The 16,783-nt window shown below is 42.9% G+C and overlaps 1 protein-coding gene across 1 annotated transcript in view; it reads left to right on the forward strand.

The window, feature by feature from the left end:
* The window catches only part of LOC147026400 (procollagen galactosyltransferase 1-like), a 67,153-nt gene that overhangs the window by 19,176 nt on the left and 31,194 nt on the right, over positions 1 to 16,783 (forward strand). Inside the window, exons 3-4 of the mRNA XM_085881805.1 lie at positions 9,156 to 9,273; positions 13,761 to 13,895. Coding sequence (XP_085737931.1) covers positions 9,156 to 9,273; positions 13,761 to 13,895 — 253 coding nt within the window. The remainder of the gene's footprint in view (positions 1 to 9,155; positions 9,274 to 13,760; positions 13,896 to 16,783) is intronic.

Here is a 16,783-nt window from a genome sequence, read left to right on the forward strand (position 1 = left end):
TAAATTCATCACTTGAGAACGATTTTTGTCTGGGGTTTACAGATAAGAAGGGTCTTTAGGGCGCACGGGTCTTCACATAGCCGGAGAAGGAAACACGAGAGGCAGAGGGCACATTGAGATAATGAAAAAAAAAAAAAGCGATGACGCGCGTGTAGTCTATGTTGATTCTCATGTGTATTGTAATATATGTAGCACGATGATCATCAAACGCAAGTGATATAAAGGCAAGATGAACACACAACATTCTCAGTGAAATCGATTTGATATACACTGACGGGCAATGTTGTGATAACCAGGGGACAATTCAACACATTGGGGGTCGAAAAATGAACATCGCATAAGGAAATTGAAAGTGAAGAGGGTGACTATACGAGGCACTGTCACTGTCATTATGAGTTTTATTAGGTTACTTCAAAATATCGTCCCTGTGCTAACAGTCAGAGGGAGATGACATGACAATGCCATAAACACAGAATGATATAAGAAATCTGTCGAATGTGCTCGAAGATGGGTCTACGTCTGGTTCACGAACAGATGCATTTTTTTTAACAAACTCCAGATGCGTGTCTCGACTCCACTTCTCAACTGTTCTCTGAATCAGAGCCAGCTATACGAATAAAATGATAGGTTATCAAAAACTAAACGTGCTACATATCAGAGACTATAACAAATAAAAATTACTCACCATTACAAGCTAAAAATAACTTTGAGGATCTCGGCCCACCTAAACAGGCTTGACATTTCAGGTATTTTGGCTCATTCACCCTTCAGAATTATCACTATCATGATCATTCATCATCATCGTCATCATCATCTTCAACATCATCATCATCACCTCTTGCTTCACCTTCAGATGATGAATCGATCATCAGATCATCCGTTCTGGATGGATCACCGTCAGCGTCCATTTCAACTGGTATTTCTGGAACAAGAACCTGGGGCAGTTGATGTCCATCAAACCAGATGACTCGATAGTGACCATCAACGATTTCCCATCCCGCAGTTGGAGATTTCGGTATGGTAGCCAGGTGGGAACTGCCCCACATTGGAGCCACAAAACCAGTCCTTACACTATGTGACCGCAACTCAGCTGAGCAAGGCGGGATGCTGCTGCCTTTGATGCTCTTCAGTTTGTCGAACGGTCGCATGGAATTCGATTTGCGGTTATACGTGCGATCGACAACATCGAATCGGTAGTTGTTCAGCGTCGTGGTCTTTTTCCCACCGTACATGAGGCAGACGAACTCCTCGAGGGCGGCAAACATTTCATCGTCCGGCTCTTTGTAGCTGAGGGATGTAAAACCCCGAATGAACTTGTCGTGGGCACACATTATATCACACGGCCGTTTCTTCCCTTTCCTTGCGAATGCTGGTGTGTAGTCACATCCCGTGAATGCATGCAGGCCAGGCAGAGCTGCGCACACATCCGGACCGATTTGCGCTGCTACATTAGTAACGTTCACGTAGCGTCGATTATCCTTACCGGACGTCCCAACTTCCATCCAAATTGTACATGTAAATCGACGAACATGGTGAAGGAGAATCACCAGTATGTCGGTGTCCGAGGCACATTCTACAATGTCGCCATCTTGACGATCAAGGTCAGCCACTGTCAAATGGAAGCACAATCTCGTGTCTGCCTCTGGGTGATTACAGAACAGATCTTGAATTAATTTTTTCTGCACTCCACCATTCACAACAGAATACTTGGCACATTTACCGTTGACACCGAGGAAAACGATTCTTCCTTCCAGAATGTGTCGGTACTGCTCCCCAGCCCAGTCATCCATCATGAATTCCGGTAGACCTCTCTTGAAGGAACTCGATTTCAGAGCTTTCTCAATGTTCTTCGGTCTTATCTGGTCCGGGCCACTGATAACGTAACGTTGCTCTTTGGCTCCTCGTCTTTCCCGTTCGCAGTCCTCAATAGAAGGTTCCTCGTAAGTGTCAAACGCTATGTCTATACGTTTTGACTGGTGGGATAAGGCCGCAACGAGGATACCCGACCGTAAGTCGGGGGTAGGTTTGGTGGTAGACAGTGAAGGAGAAAATGTTCATCTATCAGATGTACCTTCACATCAGTCGGATGGCCGTGATCAGGTACTGTTTTCTCCAGCTTGTCGAAAAGGGCGCTCTTTGCTGTGTGCACCATTGAACCATCGCGCTTACACAGAGACAGCGGCACAGGTGTGAGTGGAAATGTGAAGAGGAATTCGAGGTCCACTTCGGCCTTAGCCGTGATGAAGGCTAGTCTTCCGAGTAACTGGCTTGTACATTTCAGTTCTGCCTCCTTTGAGTTCTGTGGGGTACGTCGGTTGGTTACGCACTGTTTCGCGAATGTCAAAAGTTTGTTGCAGGTAATAGGTCGCTCAAAGCGTGTCGAATCATCAAGGCATTCACGAACGAATTTCTCATGCATCCTGCGACCTTCCTGCGGTACACTGAGCAGAGAATTCTTGACAGCAACGGGGACACTCTTCCCTGTGCTGATATTGATTAGCGGCGCATCGGTATCGATGGCAAATGGATTTACCGACGAGACAATGCTTGAGGTGATTCGCTTGAGATCCTCGTTGTCGCGTTTGATTCTCGATGGACTGAGTTCCATTTGAGTGTCGCTATGATGTACCAGTCCGGCCATAGCTAAGGCCTCACTTGCAATTGCTGCATGACTGCCCTTCGTGACACTCCAAGGAACGCGCACAGTGTAGTTGTTTGTCGCCGATGTGAATTCAGTCATCCTCGATGCTGCATCTGCATTGACTGTCTGCTCTAATGTGAGGTCAACTGGAAGGCGTGCAAACTCGTTATTGGTCCTTCTAACCGAGAACGCTCCAGCGTTCAGTATGTCGGTCAATCCTGGATGCGTAATTTCTATATTCATGAGATCCAAACTGTATTTTGCCATCCATCTCGCGTAGTTCTGCCGGTTCATGGCGAAAAACAAATCAGTCAGCTCAGTGAGTGCCATGCCATACATGGGCCGAGCTACAGCTGTTGGCGCTGGTCATCAGAGACGTGTCGAAAGACAAGTGGAGATTATTCTGGTCTTATCTAATTCGTTTATTTGTACGGTGATACACCGGCGAAGTTCATATAAACTTTAAGCATATACCAGATGAGTAGAGGATTTCTCAGTTTGCGAATCATCTCATTGTCAGGGTCGGCCCGGAAAATGCTACCTGTACTGGTAGAAGTGGATCTCGAAAAAGTGAAAATTTTTAACCCTGTCCCACAAATTCATATTTTCCCATCTATTTCCTAATTTATATCTACACCTCCGGAGCGTATTGTACGTTCATTAAACGGTTGTCGATGAAGACAACGCAATGGAACCAGGCATTCGGAATGTGGTTGTAATTTGTATTCCAGATGCTATGTGAAGACCCTTGCACCATTAAGACCCTTCTTATCCGTAAACTCCAGATAAAAATCGTTCTTAAGTGATGAATTTAGTTAGTGGGTGGGTGAAGCAATCTTATGAGATCAGAACGGATGTTAGGCGCCAAATTGAGATTGAACCCTTAATGAACCCTTAATTAGCCCTTTCTTATTCATTAACCCCAGGCACTATGGTTTCTTAAATGGTTGTAATTTGTGTTTTTTGTAACTATCTATAGACCCCCGTCATGCAAATGAATGGGCGTCAGCTCAATCAAATTATTTTTCCAAGGGCTATGTGAAGACCCTTGCGCCCTTAAGACCCTTCTTATCCATAAACCCCAGACAAAAATCATTCTTAAGTGATTAATTTAGTTGGTGGACGGGTAAAGCAATCTTATGAGATCAGAACGGGTGTTGGGCGCCAATTTGAGATTTAACTCTTTGTGAACCCTTAATTAGCCCTTTCTTATCCGTTAACCACAGGGATTAAAACTTCTTAACAAATGTAATTAAAACACATCTCGCACTATGTGTCCAAATACCGAAGGGGCAGTTTGGGCGCGATGTTTAGATTGGAAGGGCTAGAAGGGTCTACTTGAAGGATCAAATAATCCTGAACCCCAAGAAAGCCGCACTTAAGAAATCACTTTTTATAAATCGGATGGTCTTCACTGGCCAATGAGATCAACAAACCTTTTGGGCGCAAATTTGAGAATGAAGCTCAGCCAGCTCTATAACTAATGGTCTGTCTGTCTTCCCTTGTTAATTGTCTTTTTCTCGCCATTATGATAGGGATATACTACTTCCTGCAGTGAAATATTGTCCAAATAATGCTTCAGAGGGTGTAGCAACAGTCTGTTCCAACACTGCTTTTATACAGACAAAGGGTTTGTAACTAATCAACAAAAGTTGGGACACCTGTAGGAATTGTTTTCCTCAACTTTCAAGGCTTAATTTACTTCCATTGCTGCAGAACAGCTGCAGTTGCTAACCCATTACTTGTTCGCTGAAAAGGGCCTTTTTTAACAACTCTGAAATTTACATTATTTTTCAGTTTTTTGGAACCCTAACCCTTTTTTTATCCTCTGGCAGTTTACCGCTTAGCTTTGTACCATTTCAAGTTATTTAGTGGACTTGAACTGAAAATGGAGGTGCTCTAAAACTTCATACCGGTTGTGTACTTCGTCCACTCCTCCAAACCTTCCGCTTCTCATTAAGTTGCTCATACCTAACCCTTAACCTCTCCTTGTACTCAATGAGGACGCTTCTCCTCCACTTCCCCCACCTAATAATCGTCTGACCTCTGCTTTTAACCTCCCTCCTTCTTTCCATTCATACCACAAACACCACATGCTTTCCCACCACTGCCTTACAATCCTTAACCCCCCACAACTGTCACTTCCTTACCACTACCAAATCCAGTTCTGTTCTATGTGGTCTACTCTCATAGGTAATCTTGTGACTTTCCCACATTTTAAAGGATGAACCAGCTATGGCCATCCCATTCCTAGCCACCAGCTCAACTAGCTCTCGACCCTCTCTATTCCTTGTTCCCCACCAAAATTTACCAACACATTCCTCTTCACCCAACTCCGCTACTCCCGCTTGTGCGTTAAAGTCCCCCACAATGCACAGCATCACCTCCAGCTCAACCATTCCCATCATCCTCTCAAGTGTGTCCCTGAATTCCTGATTCACTGCCCCAGTCCTTCCCATTTGTTGTACATATACCGACATAACACAAACCAATTGCCTCTGTATCACCACGCATGCCATAACTATCCGTCCCTCCCATCTTTCCACTCTGACCACCTGCTTGCTTATCTCTTCCGATACTATTATTCCCACGCCATTACACCTTCTGTCCTCACTCACGAGCAACAGCTTGCAACCTCCTACTAACCTCCTCACCCTGTCTCCTTTCCATTCGGTCTCCTCCACACACAACACTTCCAACCTCCTTCTCTGCATCATCTCCACCACTTGAACCCCTCTCCTCACCATTGATCCCACATTCAAACTACCTAGCCGAACCTCACTTGTGAATTACTGCCTGCCTGACAAAGCTTGTACCATCTTGGATAATTTGGGACATTCAGGTCATCAATCAGCAGCGCTGCCCTGGCTGACCTGCTGGACCTACTACTCCAGCCTGCTGTCCCCATCCTATGTGCACACATACACATCCACCTCTTTTGTCGCTCGCCTCCTCCCCTTATTTTCATTTTCACCCTCAACACTCGACTCCTCTCCACCACTTAATTCACTCCTTCCTCACCGAACTCACTCCTTCCTCCTCTGATTCACTCCTCCCTCACCCAACCTTCTTCTCCCTCACCTGACTCTCTTCTCCATCAAAAAAGTTTCAAAAAATAAAAAAAATCAAAATTTTTGAAGTAAACAGTCACTCACACAGTCAGTCTTTGCCTTTAACACTCAATTCCCAACCCTCAGTTTGACCCTCCACTTCATTGTGCTCCTCCTCGTCTTCCTTGCCAAATCCTCATCTCGCATGTGCAATCCTCCTTGTTCAGCCTCTCTGCCAAGCCTCACTCTCGGTTCGCCAGTACCCTGCCATGCAAGGCCGACCCATGAGGGAAAACCGAGCCGAGTCCACAGGCGCAAGGGTGAAATGCAGCCCAATCCGCCGAACCACTCTGCCTCACCGCGAGCCGAGCTGTGTCCACAGGCCCAAGGATGATATGCAGCCACCCCCACCCCCCCCCCCGTAGATTTTTCCAAACTGTCAAATTGGATGGGGAGCATCAGTAAACAGCCATCTTCAAGTCTTTCCAATGGCAAACAGATTCAAAATGGGATTCAAGTCTGCCCTTTGGCTGGGCCACGCGGACTTTCACGTTCTTGTTCTGAAGTCATTCCAGTGTTGCTTTGGCTGTATGCTTCGGGTCAATGTCCTATTGAAACGTAAATCTTCGCCGCAGTCTCGTCTTTTGCATTCTGAACAAGGTTCTCCTCATGGATTTGCCTGTATTTGGCTCCATTCATTGTTCCCGCTATCCTTACAAGTCTCCCAGTCCATGCCACTGAAAAGCATCCCCATAGCATGATGCTGCCACCACCATGCTTCATGGGAAGGGTGGTGTTAGATGGGTGATGAGCTGTGCTCGGTTTCTGCCAGACGTAGCACTTTGCATTCAGGCCTAAGAGTTGAATTTCCATCCCATCAGACCACAGAATCTTTTTTCCTCATGCTCTGAGCCTTTCACTTGCATTTTTGCAAACTACAGGCGTGCTGTCATGTGCCTTTTTCTCAGGAGTGGCTTCTATCTGTCCACTCTCCCATAAAGCCGAGTTTTGTGAAGTGCTGCAGAGACTGTTGTCCTTCCAGCAGGTTCTCCCGTCTCATTCAAGGAACTCTGTGGTTCTTTCAGAGTAGTTATTAGGTTCTTGGTCACCTGCCTGACCAAGGTCATTCTTGCCCGGTTGCTCAGTTTGGTCGGATGGCCAGCTCTAGGAGGAGTCTGGGTAGCTCCACATTTTTTCCATTTCCTAATGATAGAGCTCACTGTGCTTTTGGGATGTTTCAACACTCTAGAAATTGTTTTATTCCATTCCCAGGTCTCTGCCTCCTCACAATTCTATCTCTGAGTTCTACGAACAGCTCCTTGGACTTCACAGTGGAGTTTCTGCTCTGACATGCACTGTCAACTGTGGGACCTCATACTGTGGGACCTCATACATGTGTTTCTTTCAAAATCATGTCGAATCAATTGAATTGGCCACAGGTGGACTCCAATCAAGTTGGAGAGACATCTCAAGGATGACCAAAGGAAATTGGATGCACCTGAGCTCAATTTGGAGTGTCAGCAAAGGGGTTGAATACTTTGTGATTCGAGACATTTCAGCTTTTCATTTTTAATTAATTTGTAAAATTTTCAAAAAAATATATATATTCCACTTTGTCATGGGGTATTTTGTGTAGATCGGTGCCCAAAAAAAATCTCAATTTAATTCAGGCTGTAACACAACAAAATGTGAAAAAGTCAAGGGGTGTGAATACTTTCTGAAGGAACTGTATATATCGTTTTGGATTCCATCTATCGATGGTGAAGAATCACTTTTTAAAATTAAAGTATCTGGATCCGGATCTGGATCTTCACGAAAATTTAATAATTTTGGCCTGTCCATACACCCAACAAGTCCACCAAATTTTGTCCGAATCCATCCATAGCCTTTTGAGATATCCTGCTCACAGACAGATATACAGTAATTAGCAAACAAACAAACACAGACAGACAAACAGGAGTGAAGACACAACCATCGTCCCCTTTCGGTGGTGGAGATGGCAAATGAGGATTGTTACCTCAAATTCAGAATGGCTTGCCTGTTATGAAATTTTTCTGCTGACCAAGTTGTTTTGAAACGGGAATTTTCACGTTAAATTACCGTATTTTTCAGCGTATAAGTTGATGCTTTTTTTCCAGAAAGTTCGGGCATCGGCTTGTACTCAGAATCGACTTCTCTATGGTTTAAGACATTGAATTGTTAATTTGAAACACATTATAGGAAGTTTCCAGTTAATGTTATGGATGCGTTCCCAGCAAGTGTGACGTTAAGCAGATGAGATATCCACATGCATGTAGTGTTATTATTGGAGGGGGTAGGGGGGGGGAGGCGTTCTCAGGGCACATTTTCAGTCACCCTGACATAACTTAACCTCACTTAACTACATATTAGAGACAAATATTAAACTAATTAATGAAGAACACAAATGAAATACATAGGCAAGCAAACATTTCTGAACAGTTACAGGGGTAAGCTTACTCACCAAAATGTAGGGCCGAGATTGCCTGTCGGGACGGGAGAGGTGCGAGTGTGGAAGGGAGGGAGAGGCTCGGACGGATTGCTTGAATCATTTGTGAGCTGAAAAGGCAAGTGGAGAGGTACGCCAGGAGCGATACGGTGCTCCCCTCGCCCTGATCGGGCTTTTGGAGGAATCATACGACAAATCTGGAATCGAGAAATCTCCAGTCGAGCTATCGAATGAGCGGTGCAGCTAATCTGGAGGGAAAAAGCAGTCACCATGGTGCCACGAGATGGTGCGATCACCACAGTGCCAGAGAATTACGAATACTCGGAAATATGACTGGCGTAAAGCGAAGAATATGTATGCAGACTACCAAGAAAACCAAGAAGGCAAATTGTGGCTGCAAAGCTCGGTGGACAAACATTGAGGATAAGTTATTACGATAAGTGGCAGGTGTTCATTTTTCTTTTTAGGAGTAGTTAGCTGCAATAAATTGTAATGTGCTATGAGCCAGTGTTGTTATTGTTCCTATACATATGGCAATAAACATGTTGAAAAGCTATTTACATTCCTAATTTATCCAAAAGGCCTTCCCACAAAATAGTTCAAATAATATGCACAAAACAGTTTATTAATATTCATGAGCCCAGCAAAGTACTGTGGGCAGCAATGCGCTGGGTGTCATGGAGGAAATAAATACCTCCATTGTCGTGACTGACAGTTTTGCTAACTTCCCGATCGGCTCACATGGTCAAGCTCGCTGCGAGTTTATCTAGCTTCGTCTTGTACTCCAAATCGACTTACCTATGGATGAAGGAAAGAAAAATGGGGAAATTAGCCAATTTGACTTACACGCCATATCGACTTGAAAGCCCCAAAAATACAGTATCCTTCAGTATATTCGTACAAGGGATGAGCCTTTGAATTTCTGAACATGTTTTAATAAGGTGACATAACTCCCTGAAGGTTCACAGTTTCATATAATATTGTGTATGTGTTGTAGAGGTTACCCTGATGAATTAAGCCCCAAGCACTGGTCAGCTTCTCGGTACGAGTACGTCATGAAGCTAAGGCAGGGAGCACTGCGCAGTGCTCGTGATCGCTGGGCAGACTACATATTTGTGCGTATTTTCTCATTGAAACCACTCATCGTTTTCCCCAGTAATTTTGTCAAATGTGGCAGCATCCCTTCCTCCTCCCACTCCCAATCCTCACTTCCTCATTCCACCACTTGGATTGTCATATTTAAAGATTTGTGGGGAAAAAAGATATCTGTATTGTGCCTACATTCTACGTGGTGAATAATGTTTGGAAGTCAAGAAAACGCCATGCATAAATTTAATCGACGCAGTAGTTACTTGATTTCTTCCTGATTATCTCACCTTCAACACAATTGCCAATGTCGGAAAGAAAGCAGGAGGTTCAACACAAAATATGTAATTGTTATGAATTAATACTTTGTTATATCCGTTCGAACATTGAAAGTGCCTTTTATTGATACTCAATATGCACAATTGCAAATTACAAATACACAAATGTTTACTTTTTCGTACCTATGCCTTGTGTTGCTCATGGTGCAGGTAGTTTGCCACAGGTGCTTGCGGGAAAGTGAACTGCTGATGTGCTGTTTGCGACATCACTGTCATGAGTTTGCTATGCTTTGCAGTTCAGAACGTTTGACTTTTTACTGCCAAATAAAGGAAATTTAATCCGAGCATTTTTAGTTTTTGTCCCTGGGTAACAGGGCATTTCCGAATGGCATTTTGAAATGTATACCAATTTTTAGCCCCAAACCAGGTGTCAGCCCAGCTGGGGGCTTGTATGGGTCCGTCTGGACTCGGTCCAGTTCTGCCAGTTCCTCCATAAATCCGACTGGAGCCTCCACTCGAAAATGACGCATTTCTTTCATATTTGGTACTTACATGTATGCAGTAATATCTGGGCATGAGACATGTGAAATGATTTTGGGATTGGCACCAATTTGGAGTTTTGCCAATTTTCTAAAGTGTTTTTTGAGGCAGAGAGTTAGTAAAGGATTATATATGTTTTTGGATCCATTGTTTATTTATATTCACTTTACTTACCATTTCACTACCAACATAAATCTTGAATTATGTATTTATTTAATAACGAGGTGGTGAGGTGTTTTAATAATTTTGGTGGTGAGGTGTTTTAATAATTTTGGTGGTGAGGTGTTTTAATAATGTGGTGGTGAGGTGTTTTAATAATGTGGTGGTGAGGTTTTTAAAATAATGTGGTGGTGAGGTGTTTTTAATAACGTGGTGGTGAGGTGTTTTTAATGATGTCTTGGTGCGGTGTTTTTAATAACGTGGTGGTGAGGTGTTTTTAAAAACGTGGTGGTGAGTTGTTTTTAATAACGTGGTGGTGAGGTGTTTTTAATAACATGGTGGTGAGGCGTTTTTAATAACGTGGTGGTGAGGTGTTTTTAATAACGTGGTGGTGAGGTGTTTTTAATAAAGTGGTGCTGAGGTGTTTTTAATAAGGTGGTGGTGAAGTGTTTTTAATAACGTGGTGGTGAGGTGTTTTTAATAACGTGGTGGTGAGGTGTTTTTAATAACGTGGTGGCGAGGTGTTTTTAATAATGTTGTGGTGAGGTGTTTTAATAACGTGGTGGTGAGGTGTTTTTAATAACTTGGTGGTGAGGTGTTTTTAATAACGTGGTGGTGAGGTGTTTTAATAACGTGGTGGTGAGGTGTTTTAATAACGTGGTGGTGAGGTGTTTTAATAACGTGGTGGTGAGGTGTTTTTAATAACTTGGTGGTGAGGTGTTTTTAATAACGTGGTGGTGAAGTGTTTTTAATAACGTGGTGGTGAGGTGTTTTTAATAACGTGGTGGTGAGGTGTTTTTAATAACGTGGTGGCGAGGTGTTTTTAATAACGTTGTGGTGAGGTGTTTTAATAACGTGGTGGTGAGGTGTTTTTAATAACTTGGTGGTGAGGTGTTTTTAATAACGTGGTGGTGAGGTGTTTTAATAACGTGGTGGTGAGGTGTTTTAATAACGTGGTGGTGAGGTGTTTTTAATAACTTGGTGGTGAGGTGTTTCAATAACATGGTGATGAGATGTTTTAATAACGTGGTGGTGAGGTGTTTTTAATAATGTGGTGGTGAGGTGTTTTTAATGATGTCGTGGTGAGGTTTTTAATAACGTGGTGGTGAGGTGTTTTTAATAACGTGGTGGTGAGGTGTTTTTAATAATGTGGTGGTGAGGTGTTTTTAATGACGTCGTGGTGAGGTGTTTTTAATGACGTGGTGGTGAGGTGTTTTTAATGACGTGGTGGTGAGGTGTTTTTAATAACGTGGTGGTGAGGTGTTTTTAATAACGTTGTGGTGAGGTGTTTTTAATAACGTGGTGGTGAGGTGTTTTTAATAACGTGGTGGTGAGGTGTTTTTAATAACATGGTGGTGAGGTGTTTTTAATAACGTGGTAGTGAGGTGTTTTTAATACCATGGCGGCGATGTGTTTTTATTAACGTGGTGATGAGATGTTTTAATAACGTGGTGATGAGATGTTTTAATAATGTGGTGATGAGGTGTTTTTAATACCATGGCGGCGATGTGTTTTTAATAATATGGTGATGAGGTGTTTTTAATACCATGGCGGCGATGTGTTTTTAATAACGTGGTGATGAGGTGTTTTTAATACCATGGTGGAGATGTGTTTTTAATAACGTGGAAGTTATGCGGTGGTGAGGTGTTTTTAATAACGTGGTGGTGAGGTGTTTTTAATAACGTGGTGGTGTGTTTTTAATAATGTGGTGGTGAGGTATTTTTAATAACGTGGTGGTGAGGTGTTTTAATAATGTGGTGGTGAGGTGTTTTTAATAATGTGACGATTATGTAGTGGTGTGCTTTTTTTAATACCATGGCGGCGATGTGTTTTTAATAACGTGGAAGTTATGTGGTGATGAGGTGTTTTGAATTACGAGGCAGTGACTTGTTTGTAAGACTGTTGTGGAGCCGGGTATCGCTGCGAGCACGACCACAAGGTGGGGCAGTAGAGTCGACTCTACCAAACACTCAGAATTGAGATCGTACCTTTCGGAAAACTCCGAGGGTACGGATCCCTTACCGGACCGTGAATGGTCAATAATTCCACCACGTGGTACAGGGTTATTTGCCAATCTACAAAATACCGAGAGATCCACGTGCCGAGCTACCGAGTATTCACACCCTCGACGGCACTCGTCGAGTCGAGCCGTTACCGTGTCCGACCCGTGTGCAACCCGAGCGGATGGTTGCCGAAGTCCCGTCGGTCCAAATGTACATTTGCAGTGGCAACAGCCTTTGTAATTCACCAACACGCACCATGCTAAGCCAATGGAAGAAACACAAAAACGAGCTGATACATTTAACAAATGGGGTATTTATTCACAGTAATCGGGGAAACGAGGGAAGCACGTAAGGGCAGAGTGATCACGACTAATAGAGAATGCACATTTACACACAAGCACTTAAACAATTCCTACTTAAAGACGGGCCCACAGACAGACGCACACCCAAAAGAAACAGACCCAAAATGGTCTTTATTATCCTTTCAGCTTGGAGGGAAGTCGAGCTGAGGGACGAGGGAGTGGCTGTCTACCTGGACCCGAGTACACGGCTCGTTGTCCACACCTTCCTGGAGAACCAGTCGGCACGAACGGACCAAGGGCAGCCGACGCAAACCACGCCAACGACGAGATGAGCCGGGAACCAGAGCACGCCGACGACGAGATGATCGCAGAGAGCCAGACCACGCCAGCGACAAGATGAGCCGGGAACCAGAGCATGCCGGCGACGAGATGAGCCGGGAACCAGAACACGTGCTCGTGAAGACGGGGCGCAGATTCTTTCCTACCCGCTCGAGCAGATCGACCCGGTTATTTCCTCTCCATTCCTTTTGTCGCTCTCGGGCGTGGTCCGCTCATCGTGGCCCGCTCTCATTGGGTGGGACACGACGCATTCCCTTATTTGGCGCGCAGCCAAGTGAACCGGTTCATGACCATATTTGGGAATGGAATTCCATCCTCGAACGAATTCCGATCACACCCGCATACCAGCGAGCGCGCGGAGAATGCCGGGAGTAGAGGGCTGTCGCTGTGAGAGCGAAGATAGCGTTGTTGTTGTTGTTGTAGTTGTAGATGTAAAAATCCTAACTATCAAAATAACTCCTCAGTGCTTGAACATTTAATTACCCATTAGACACATGTCGAGAGCACTAACTATAAACACATACTTACAGATATAACTGTTCTATCGGGACTCTGAATGTTGAGTGCAGTAAGCTTTCAGATTCATAACAATACTATGGTGGTGAGGTATTAAATCATCATTAAAAATGTCGCTTACATCACTCCTCCTCGCGGGGCCTCATATATCGTAGTCGAGTATAATATATATATATATATATATATATATATATATATATATATATATATATATATATGTATAATATATATATATATATATATATATATATATATATATATATATATATATATATAGATACACACACACACACACACACACACACACACACATATATAGTAGGCAATGATGTTTTGTTTTCCTCAATTGTCCTCAATTTTGTTTTTCCCTTCACACCAGTTTGTTGACACGGACAACTTTATCGTGAATCCTCAGACACTTAATTTCCTCATCAAACAGAACAAAACTTTAGTGTCACCAATGCTGGACTCACGGATGGCGTATTCCAACTACTGGTGTGCAATGACGAAAGAGGTACGTTTTGTGTGTGGGCAGGTGTATTTCAGGTGTATAACAAGAGTCTTAGCTGGGGAAATCATGCTGTCTAATTTTTGTGAATTTTAAACTGTAATTTAGGTACAACTCCTTCAAAGAATCCTTAAAACGAAAATGCTCAACAAAATCAATGCCTACCAAAGACAATACCCTATTATTCCTCCCCACACCCATTAATTGTCCATATCTTCCTCTATTTTGTCCCTCAACCCTGCTGTTGATCATTTTTCCCCGCGCTTTCTACTGTTCCTTTTGTTCTGTTTCGTCCTAAACCATTTTATGTTCTAGCTCCTCGACGAGCCTCGAATTTGCATCCAAAAAAAAAGGTAATAAGCAATGCCGATGTCAATTCACAATGTGAATGTTTAAACCAAACTGCATTCTGCTGTTGAATCGCATCTTCCAATTTCCAAAGGGAAGTTGAACTCACATGACAAAGCATGGTTGTCCCCCAAATTAAGTCATGAATCCACAAACAGCATGTTGCTTTTCACCTTGGAGATGTCCAGAATTGAAAAAGATTTCGAAGCAAAGTCAAATCAAGTGTAATTAGAGCTAAAACAGAGTATTATTTCACACGCATCCACTGTCTGGAATGTACCATCTCCTCGCATGGTACCCCTACATCTGTGTTTTATCTGGAGGCCAACAGGATCACGTGCCAATATCTGTGCCTGGAGTCGACATGGAGGATGATTTGATGATTGCAAACACTATTGATGATAATTACTTCCGCCACCAAAGGTGAATGAAGATTATGTTTTCATGTCTGTCTGTCTGTTTGTTACTTACGAAATCTAAAGATTTCGTAAGTATATTGATGACTTCCGTCCTCTGTTTGTGTGTTTGTTTGTTTGTAGGCATGATAACTCGAGCACGGAAGAAGCTACCAATGTCAAATTATACCACGTGATTCAGGAGGTCGGTGGCTAGCGCTGACTAGATTTTGGTCAAAATCGGTCAAAGGTCAAGGTCACAGTGAGGTCAAACATAATTCCGTAAATTCATGTGGAGAAATGGAGTATTTTTGCTTTGGTCAACGTTACGAGTTCGTTTTAACTTCGATTTTAATTTTGTCTTCGGTTTTTGCGATCGCTTAGGACGCTCAACACTCGGTTGTCGAAATTCTGGTAAAAATCGGATGTTTTGGAGACGTTTTAAGATTGTATAAAAAATATTTCACTCGCCGCGTCACGGCTCGTCACGTGGTGCAGCGCGCTCGAGCAGACGCGGCGTTGTCGCGTAAAGGTTTTGCGTGTGCGCGCTGATGGTGTTTTCGATAAAGATGGTGTTTAAAAGTCATTTTTTATCCCAATAAAGGTTATCATCGCATGCCTGACTCGCTAAGCCGTCGGATTATGTAAAGATTGTTGGTGGATGGCCGAATATTATGGTTTTGTGACTTTGATAAAATAATATTAAAGAATTGCGTGGAGAAATGGAGATTTTTGCTTCGGTCGACGTTACGAGTTCGTTTTAACTCGGATCGCAATTCTGTTTTCACTTTTGGTAACAGTTTAGTATGCTGAATACTCGGTTGTCGAAATTCTGGTAAAAATCGGATGTTTTATGAGATTTATATCGGGTGTCGTGTCTGAGGCTGAACTGAAGATTATGCTAATGAGGGGGATTGTAACACACGGCATTACGCGCTCGTTTTAAAGTCAATTTCAATCCTGTTTTCACTTTTGGTAACGGTAAAGTATGCTTAACACTCGGTTGTCGAAATTCTGGTAAAAATCGGATGTTTTATGAGAGGTTTGGTACAGAATCATCGTAGAAACTTCTGGTTTGCGTCGCTACCTTCTCTAGAGACAGCTTTTATTAGACAAGGTCAGAGGTCAAGTTGACGATTTCATAAGTACCAGTCTATGACTGCTTGTTTGTTACTTACGAAATCTAAAGATTTTGGAAGTATATTGATGACTTCCGTCATCTGTTTGTGTGTTTGTTTGTTACTTACGAAATCTAAAGATTTCGTAAGTATATTGATGCCTTCCGTTTCTGTTTGTTTGTTTGTTAGTTTGTTAGTTTGTTTGTTTGTAGGCACGATAACTCGAGAACGGAAGAAGCTACCAATGTCAAATTACACCACGTGATTCAGGAGGGTGATGGCTAGCGCTGATTAGATTTTGGTTAAAATCGGTCAAAGGTAAAGGTCACAGTGAGGTCAAACATTCGATTTTTGATGGTTTGGTACAGAATCATCGTAGAAACTTCTGGTTTGCGTCGCTACCTTCTCTAGAGACGGCTTTTATTAGCAAGGCATGTTTGAGGTCAAGTTGACGATTTCGTAAGTACCAGTCTATGACTGCTTGTTTGTTTGTCTGTCTGTCTGTGAACAAAATATCTCAAAAAGTTGTGGACGGATTCAGATGAAATTTGGACGAGAGCTTGGGTATGTGACAAGAACGAAATGATTAGATTTTGGTGAAGATCGGAATCTGTATCTGCATCTCAAAATTTTTTCAGTGATTCTCCACCATTGGGAGATAGGGCCAAAAACGACATTTAGCATGATATGTCAAAAAGTTGTGGCCAGATTCAGATGAAACTTGGTGGGCATGTTGAGTATATAGCAAGAAAATTGATTCGATTTTGGTGAAGATCGAGATCCGAGAATTTTTTAAGTGCTTCCTTCACCATTCAGTGACAGGGCTAAAATGATATATAGTACGATATCTGAAAAAAGTTATGGACAGATTTGGACGAAACTTGGTTGGTGAGTTGATTACGTGACAAGAACAAGCCGATTAAATTTTCGTTCAGGTCTGAATCCAGATCCGGCCTATCATTGGGATACAAAACGTAAACTAATCAGTTTGGTAGAGATATGCTCTCTACCAAGTGCCATTCTAGTTTTATTT

This window comes from Eptatretus burgeri, chromosome 5 (genome assembly GCF_056783735.1).
Source record: "Eptatretus burgeri isolate ZD-2024b chromosome 5, Ebu_testis_v1, whole genome shotgun sequence".
NCBI classification, from domain to species: Eukaryota; Metazoa; Chordata; class Myxini; order Myxiniformes; family Myxinidae; genus Eptatretus; species Eptatretus burgeri.